General features: G+C 51.1%; 1 protein-coding gene across 1 annotated transcript; it reads left to right on the top strand.

The window, feature by feature from the left end:
- The first annotated feature begins 635 nt into the window (after positions 1 to 635).
- On the top strand, positions 636 to 8268 carry FBXO39 (F-box protein 39). Its single transcript, XM_084862990.1, has 3 exons — positions 636 to 4594; positions 5962 to 6138; positions 6402 to 8268. Exons 1-3 carry the CDS (start codon positions 3569 to 3571, stop codon positions 6528 to 6530), a joined length of 1332 nt encoding a protein of 443 aa, XP_084719116.1. The 5' UTR covers positions 636 to 3568; the 3' UTR covers positions 6531 to 8268.
- The last annotated feature ends 1195 nt before the right edge of the window (positions 8269 to 9463 follow it).

The raw sequence follows: 9463 nt of genomic DNA, 5'->3' as shown, positions 1-9463 counted from the left end.
CTCTCCTAACCTCCTGACACCTCTGTGTTCCCATCTGTAAAGTGGGCTTGTTCACATCTTCCACCCAGGGATGCTGTACAAGTGCCCTGGCACCAGCTTCCTGTGGGCAGCAGGCACGTGTGCCAACATCTACTTTGTGCTATACCCTGTTCCGGTGCTTTCCATAGATCAGCTTATGTAACCCTTCCACAGGGGGAGGATCATGCCCCCTGCCCTTCCTTCCGCCTTTGGGCAAGGAATGAGGAGTAGGTTAAATGAGTAATAGGTCATTTCTGCTGTTTTCATACGTGGAGACGGAGGCACACAGACATGAATTAGCCTGAGGTCACACACAGCCATGGTCAGAGCCAGGATCCAAACCGTGGGAAGCTACACGGCTTCTCCCTGGTGAGGAGGGGCGTCCCAGGGATTGCACACGACTCTTGGAAACTTGCAACAACTTTCCCAGCGGCCCCACGTGTTCTTCCAAAGCCACCTGCGACGATTCTCCTGACAAGGGGCTCTGCTGGGGCAAAGGCTCTCATTTCGCCTTCGAGTTGGCTGAGCTTTCCTTGAGCACTTTCCTCCGAGCGGAGTGCTGCGGAGGCCCCTAGCCTAGGGCAGTCTGTGTGCCGGAGGGATGGCCCTATTTTTTTCATTTGTTAAATGTTGAAGTACGGACTCAAAGGAAGAATGAGTCCGCCCCTGGCCTAAGGGCTGTGTGGGCCCATGGGAGGGAAAGGCTCGGCGCAGATCCCAGGAAGGGATGGATGGTGGGCGGAGCGGGAAGAGAGCAGGCAGGACTCTGGGAACCCACTGGAGCCCTGTGCCCTGGTGGGGGGGGGGGGGGGGCAGACTTCTGCCAAGCCCCCCTGCCCCCCTCATGGGAGTCTCTCTGGATCTGGAGGTGGGAGGGCCAGCTGGAGTCAGGGTCCCCCCCCCCCCCCACTTGTTCCATAGGCCATGATGGGGTGATGAGGACAAAGTGGGGGAGAAGATCCCCAATAAAGTCCTCCTCAGGAGCTCACTGAATGACTCTCAATGCCACTGGGGTGCTGGTGGGAGCTGAGGAGGCCAGCACTCATCTAGGCAGAGTGGATAGGAGGCAGACGGGGGCGCCCACCACAAACAGCTTCCGTTCAGATGATGGACATAAGCAGAGGGACATGAATGTGTTACAGAAAACTGAAGAAGAACAGAGCAATACCAGAGAGATGGAGTTACATTTATTACGTGCGGGTCCAGAGGCAAATGTCTCTCAAATTCTGGGCCCCAGCATGCAGGAATTCTCCCTCTTTATATGATTTTACCTTCTTTGTCTCCCAAATATGGAGTGTTTCTGGCCCCCTTTGTAAGTTCTTTTTTTTTTTTTTTTTTTTTTTTTTTATTGATTTTTTACAGAGAGGAAGGGAGAGAGATAGAGAGCTAGAAACGTTGTAGAAAGAGAAACATCGATCAACTGCCTCTTGCACACACCCTACCGGGGATGTGCCCGCAACCAATGTACATGCCCTTGACCAGAATCGAACCTGGGACCTTTCAGTCTGCAGACCGATGCTCTACCACTGGGCCAAACCGGTTTCGGCCCTTTGCAAGTTCTTAAAGAGCCCGTCTGTACTTGGGGCCTTGAGATCTCAACCAGAGGCCTGGTCCTGGCACCAGCACTGATAACCTTGTCTGGGGAAGGTTTAATTTACAGAAGCCAAATAGCAGGATTAAAATTTCAAACAGCAGTTTTCATACAAGATGGATGCTTCAAATGAGGCCTACAAATATTGTACCCTAGAGGCCCGATGCACACAATTTGTGCAAGAGTAGGCCTTCCTTCTGCCAGCACCAGCTTCCCTCTGGCACCTGGAACCTGGGCTTCATCCAGAAAGTCGTCCGGAAGGACGTCCAGAAGGATATCTGGTCTAATTAACATATTATACTTTTATTATTATAGATACTTTTGGGGGGGCAAGCACACACAAAAAGATGCACATCAAATACACTGGAGAAGTTACCTGCAGTAGGGGGGCGATGCAGTGGGACAAAAGAAACGAATGAATAAATAAAACCTAAGAGTGGTCTTGGGCAGACAAAGGTCCTGCATTGAGAAATAGGATTAGCTTGTCCTTCGGGCCTGCCCCCTGCGGAGGTAGGAAGAATCTGTAGGAGAAAGAGAAAGCCCAGCTCTGGTCGGGCCCTGTTTCTAACTCGTTCTTGACCTCACGAAGCCCCTTCCCCTCTCTGGGTCTCAGCTCCCATCCCTCTGCTCTGAGTGTGAATGAACTGCTGTCAATCTTCTTGAGCCCCTTGGTAGGGAAACCCATAGTTTTATGGAGCAGGAGGGCTGGAAGTTTCTAGAATGGGGGATTCGGGAGGGTTCAAGAGCACGAGGGTACTTTCAGGCAGGAGAAGCACTGAAAGCAAAAAGTCAAGCTCTCTCAGCATGTGGCTGTAGAAGTCGGGGGGCTCATGTTTCAGGAGGGCCTTCCCCAGCTCTCCCCGCTGCGCCTCCCTGGCCTGGCGGGGGTGCCACCTGCAACCCAACAGCCAAGTCAGGACTTCCCGTCCTCCCCACGTCTGTGTTCCCCAGTTCCCAAACTGTGTCCTCCAAAGAGCCCATCCCATTCCCTTTATCATGCCACCCTCGTCCCAGGTTTGGGCCTGGACTCTGCTCCAGACCATCCTTCATCCACTCCCAAGTGTCCTTCCTGTACCTCCACACACTGACCACACCACTTCCAGATGTGTGACCCTTTGACCTTCCCTGGCCCCCTGTGACCTCGTGGAGGTTCTCCACCCTTGTTCTGCTGCTACACCTTCTGAATATAACACGGCCATCAACCGTATAGCTCAACCCAGTGATTCTCATCCAGAGAAGGGGACCAGCCACATCAGGATTCCAAAGTCCCGGGAGTGGGGACAGGGGAAACCCTGGCCTCTGGGACACAGCCTTTATCACATCACCCAGAGCCCCTTAATCCAGCCCCTCCCTCTACTCCAGCTCCAGTTCCCTCACTCCCTTCCCCTTACAAGTGAAGATCCATGGTAGTTCCCTGAATGTGAACACATGAACATTCACAGTGTGGTGGCTGTGCGCTCCTTGTTCCCTTTACCCGGAAACCTTCAGCTCTTCCACCACTACCCCTAGGCCAACCTGGTCAGCCTTGCAAATCCCACTCACCCTGCAGAACCCAGCTCAGACCTCAAGCCTGCTCTACTTCCGGCTCACTCAGCCAGGCAGTCAGTCACCCTCTGTTTGTGCCACCCTGCACCATGAATACATCTGAACCTTCTCAGTGCTCACGTGCTGCTGTAACTGCATGCTGGTCTGTGTCCCTGATAGACCCCTAAAGGGCTGTGGCTCCTGTGATGTGGACTATAGGGTGACTTTATCTGTGGACCACGGGCACCAGCACAGTGTCTACTCCACAGGGGGCCATGGTGCAAATTCATTCAATTGGGTTTAATTTCTGTTTGGCAGGTAACAGGTAATGGCTCGTCCTTTTTACTCCCCACAGAAAACAAGTGATTGCTTTCCTTTGCTCACTTTTGGAAGCCCTGCCTACCACACAGCTGCACCGGACATCCAGGTTCCCTGATGGATGAAGAAAGCCAACTGATCCAGCCCCAAGACCAGAGCTGCTGGGCCACCCTGCCCGATGTGTGCCTGCATCGTGTGTTCTGGTGGCTGGGAGACAGGGACAGGTCCAGGGCGGCCCTTGTCTGCAGGAAATGGAACCAGATGATGTATTCGGCTGACCTCTGGCGATACAGGACCATCACGTTCAGTGGGAGACCTTCCAGGGTACACGCCTCTGAATTCCAGTCAGCTCTTTGGTATGTTAAGAAATTTGGTCGTTATCTGGAGCACCTGGAGATCAAATTCCTGAATCCTTACAACGCTGTCTTGACCAAGAAGTTCCAGGTCACCATGCGAGGCCTGCTTTCGAGTCTGGGCAAGAGTAACAACCGTCTGAAGTCTCTCTCCATCCAGCACCTGGAGCTGGAACGCCTGGTCTGGAGGAACAGCATCCGGAGCTCGTTCATCAAAAGCTTGAGCTTCTTCTTAAAGAAGATGGGCAAACACCTGGATTACCTCAACCTGAAAGGGGCCAGGCTGACTGTGGAGCAAGGCTGCCATGTTCTCAACTCCCTGAGCTACTTGAGGAATGAGAGTATGGCCTCAGAGCTCAACATTGAGGACTTCTTCAGCCACCACCTCGCCGTCTACAGCAGCCCCCAGTTCAACAAGACCATGGCCACATTCCAAAACCTGGCGTCCCTGACCCTGAACTACAACTGCATCTCCGACGAGCTACTCGAGAACTTGTGTGAGAACAATGCCAGCACCCTCTGGACCATCAACATCAAATGCCACATCCATGACCCCCATGGCCAGGTCATCTGGGGCATGTCCTGGGCCAAGCTGGCCAGGCAGGCTGTCAACCTGAAGGTGAACTTCTTCTTCGAGCGGGTCATGAAGTACGATCGCTTGTCCCGGATCCTCTTGCAGGAGATCCCCGTCAGGAGCATCAGTCTGAGAAGCTGCTATTTCAGTGACCCGGACTGGACCATGCGGCCCACTCTGCTGGACCTGCTGCCCACCTTCCGGCACACTCTGCAGGTAGGTATAACCCGAGGGTGGGGAGGCGTCCAGGAGTGACTTCACCCAGGTTACTGGCTTCCCCATCGGAAAGGCTACTGACGCCTGCTCTGGGCTGGGCTCACTCACACTCCGTCACCCTTAAACTGAGGGTCTGGGAAATGCGACAAAGCTAAGCCTCCTGGCCCCATAAAGTCACAACAGACCACAGAAGGGGCTGCTCACTTCCTGCACATGGAACGCAAGGAACGTTTTGGTTGAATGTCAACCAAGGAAAACCCCTGTGTCCCCAGCTCAAAGATATGAGGCCTGATCAAAAAGGTGTACCCAGGTGGTTCCATTGGTTGGGGCTTCATCCCACACACCAAAAGGTTGGGACTTTGATTTCCAGGCAGGGCACATCACAAGTGCAGGTCCAGTCCCCAGTCAGGGCACATATGGCAGGCAACCAATCAATGTTTCTCTCTCTTGGGGGAAAAAAAGATGAGTTTAAAAAAACATCCTTGGGTGAGAATTAAAACAGATGTTTATAAGAAGGTGCATCTACAGGAGAGTAGCAGGTCTGCAGCCCCTTCCTCTCTTCCCATAGGGCCCGAGGAGGCAGGAAACAGTGTGACTTCAAACCAAACAGAAAGCCAAATTTGACCCAAGCCACTGAAGGGCTCAGAGGGGTGGGCTGTTCTGTAATCTGGCAGCTCCCCATCTATAAAATCAGGATTATGTCGTCCCTCCGAAGGCCCTCACTCACAGACGGTTGTTGACGATCGACATGAATAGGTATAAAACCCACTGCTATCGGTGAGGGTCTACGGAGTGCTAATAGCTCATCTGAGACTCACATCGCCCTCACCTGGGCAGGCAGCAGACTTATTATTCTCTGTGCTTCTGAAGAACTTGAGGTTTGGTGGCCCGTCCACAGTCACCTGGCCCACCCACCAGGACCTTGGTCTCTGGACTCCAAATACATGGCCTCCAAGCTCCAAGTTTTACAAATCTCCAGACCTCTTCCTCCTTGATCTTCATGTATTTTTAAAATATATATATATTTTGATTTTTCACAGAGAGGAAGGGCAAGGGATAGAAAGCTAGAAACATCGATGAGAGAGATACATCGACCAGCTGCCTCCTGCACACCCCCCACTGGGGATGTCCCCGCAACCAAGGTACATACCCTTGACCAGAATCAAACCTGGGACCTTTCAGTCCGCAGACTGATGCTCTATCCACTGAGCCAAACCGGTTTCAGCTGTCCAAGGCATCTTATCGAAAGCCCTCTAGCCGCCACCTCGGCTATCAGGCCAGAGGTCAGGTCCTGGAAATGTCAGGAATGACCCAGCCAGTCCCGGCATCTTTGCCCAGGTATGTCTCCCCCTTTGGTGCTTTTCCAGAAACTAACCTTTGAGTTCAACAACAACCACGAGTCACTCGACAAGGAGCTGCACCTCCTCATCTTATCCTGCAGAAAGCTGTTTTACTTCAAAATCTGGGCTTTCCTTGATGTGAAGTTTGTGGAGCGGATCCTCAAGAGTCAGGAAGAAGGACAGTGTGCCCTGCGCACACTCAAGGTAAGAGCCCCCCGGGGAGGAACGGGCATCCGGGCCCCAGGGAGCAGGCGTCCAGCCTGGGTCCAACATGGCAGCCTTGCTCCACAGGGTCCCTCCGAGACAAGGCAGGAGTGGGGGCAGTCAGACCACCTGAGTTCATTTCCATGAACAGTTTCACCCAAGGGACCCTGGTTTGGGTTCTTCCTGATTCTGCGCACAATTGGTGCATGGACGTCATTCAGATTGTTTTCAGTGCCCACGGATGTGTTTCTCTGTTGGCACAGGTGAGAATTTATACTAACAGATATGAGACAAATGAAGAGGACAGGACGCTGCGGGAAATTTACCGGAAGTACAGAAAGCTGATCGACTCAGAGCTTAACTATTTTGTCATCGCCTACGCCATGATGTAATGGCGCTCTCCAGAGGAAGACAGTGGGGAGCACTCGGAAGTTGAAAACCTGGTTCTCTCACAGAAGGACACTTGGGGTGTCTCCTCCCCCGACCCCTTTTTCTTCTCTTTCTCCTTTTTGCCAGTTCCGCACCAACACAAACACCCCAGGAAAGATGGGGCTGCTGGTAATAGGAAGGCCCCAGGTGACTTTAAAAGTGCTATATTTGCCAACTATCCTGGGGTGGTTTCTTATTTTGTCATTTGATTTTGATGTTCGCTCAGCCAGGAGCTAAAAGCTCAGAGCAGTTTCTTACCCGGGCTGCTGCTAATCTGTGCACCCAAAAAAGTGTAGCTAGCAGGGAGCAAATAGAAGCGTGTCATATACTCATTGACAGTATCAGTTCAGAAATGCTTTCTGTCCTGGCTGGCCTTCATGTCAGAGCCTCCTGACACTGACCTTGGCCAGGTCTGATCCCGGATGAATGGAAGTCCATCAGCATGCCCTCCAATGAAGCAGGGAATGCCCCACTTTTAGAAGGAGCCCCCGAGAGCTGGAACGCCCTCCTACAGAAGGAATCCCGCTCCCGGATTATCGGTATTGGAGATTAATAATGCCAGCACCTCCTTTTCTTATCTTTTTTTTTTAAACCCTTTTTTTTGTTGTTGTTTTGTTTTGTTTTGTTTTTTGGTGTGTTTTTTGGTTTTTTTTTAAATATATTATATTGATTTTTTTACAGAGAGGAAGGGAGATTTATTGATTTTTTTTTTTTTTTTTTTTTTTACAGAGAGAGATAGTTAGAAACATCGATAAGAGAGAAACATGGATCGGCTGCCTCCTGCACACCCTCTACTAGGGATGTGCCCGAAACCAAAGAACATGCCCTTGACCACCGGAATCGAACCCGGGACCCTTCAGTCCGCAGGCTGATGCTCTATCCACTGAGCCAAACCGGTTTCGGCTCTTATCTTTCTTAAAATATTTTTTTATTGATTTCAGAGAGGAAGGGAAAGGGAGAAAGACAGAAAACATCAGTGATGAGAAAGAACCATGGATGGGCTGCCCCCTGCATGCCCTACAACATGGGCACATGCCCTGACTGGGAATCGAATGTGACCTCCGGGTTCATAGGATGATGCTCAACCACTGAGCAACACCAGCCAGGCTGGCACCCCCTTTTCTTGTGTCACCTCCATTCTCCCATCCAGATAGCATGGTGCCCAGCGCTCAGGGGTGGGGCAGAACTGGAGGTGGCCATTACTCTCATATTTACAAAGAGTTTGCAATGTCGTGGGGAAATGTTCCCAAAGTGATGTTAAGTGAAAAAAGGCAGGACCCAAAGCTGTATACGTAGTGTGATATCAATCATATACAACACATAAGGGTTTGAGGTTTTTTGAAAGCACAGGAGAAACACAACAAAGGTGTTAGCAGTTATATCTGGGTGTTAGAATGAGGAGTGGTTTTAATTTTCTTCTTTGTGTCTCTTCCTTAGTTCTCAAATTTCCTACAATAACCACATGTTATTTTTTAGAATCAGGAGACAATCCGGTGTGTTTTAGATAGGGGGTCATCCATTCCTGAGCCCATGCCATTGGGATGTATAGCTTTTGGTCTTTTGGGATTTTTGTGCAGATAGTTGCACATAGGGTTTTTTTTCAATAGATATAAATAAAACCTCAGAGTACTTTTGATGAGTGTCTCATTTCAGATTTTGTCTCCTCTTTTGTATGCTGTGCCCATATTCCTGCTCAGCCTCTTAGGCCTTTATTCAAGTTCATATAGACCCAGTGTGGATCCATTTCAGCTTTCAAACACGTCCACAATCATGGTCTCATCTGATGTCCCTGTGGCACTTCTGGGTGGATACCGTTCCTGTTCGCTGCACTCTGGCGAAGGAAAGAGGGTCCCACTGTGGGGAGCTCTCAGGTCTGACGGGAGAAGATGCTCGAAAGTGTCATAGCTGAAACCAGGGGCCCTCTGGGAGCCACCTGGTTCCATGGGCACCAGAGAGGAGGCAGCTTGATGTGAGAGGGAGTTTCAGCTGGCATGCAGACCCCCTGGGAGAGGGGCTGATTGATTGGTGCAATGATTTATTCAGAGTGTGGACCAGTTCTGGTTCGTTTCCTTTCATCTGCAAGCACAGACTCCAAGGGTAGAGGATCTTCTATGGGAAACACGTTCATTAAAATGTTATTTATGTTAACACGTTTGCATAAGAGTCTCCATTTGTTTCACAGTTTTGCAAAACTCTTTCACGTCTGGCTTAATGGTAGACAGCTGGGCTCTCGCGGCTGCTTCTGCGTCTGCTGCAATGTCACCCAGACCATGCAGCTCCGGAGAGAATGCGAGGGGGAGAGGCACAGCATAGCATGTCTTGGTGTGAAAATAGTTTTGACCCCTTGGATTCCTCAGGGACCTCAGGGACCCTCAGCAATTGCCCTGACTACACAGGCATTCCAGCTCCCAGAGGAATGGAAACAATATCATAACCCACAGAGTGCTCGTGGGACGACACAGGGCACGAAAGTGTTCCAAACCCACAGACTTTTAAATGTGTCCACTGCTTAAATGGCCACATTCAGAGGCCCAGTGGCAGGTGGAGAAAGCCCAGAATTGTGACCTGGACAGCTTTTTGTCCTTGCCTGTCCTCCTTCCCCAGCACCGAGCAGGAAAGGGTGCCGCTGTCCCCCCATGCCCGCTGCGGGTCCGCAGAGAGCACCCAGCTTGGGAGATGCAGCATGTCCACATCTGTGTATGAGCTGGAAATGCAGTCTGCCTCCCCGGTGCCTCCTCTCCGCTGTTGATAAAACTGATGGAGCCCTGGCGACTGAATCTCCAAGTGTAAAAGGAAAGCGGGGCAGTGATCAAAAAAAGGTATAAACCATTGCTCACAGGTGTGTATTTACCCCCTTATACACAATTACCCAGACAGCTAGTCCAGAGAGGGGCCA

Source organism: Pipistrellus hanaki, assembly GCF_964339955.1.
Source record: "Pipistrellus hanaki genome assembly, chromosome: 16".
Taxonomy (NCBI): Eukaryota; Metazoa; Chordata; class Mammalia; order Chiroptera; family Vespertilionidae; genus Pipistrellus; species Pipistrellus hanaki.
Note: the sequence above shows the minus strand (reverse complement) of the source record. Positions and strands in the feature narration are given on the sequence as shown.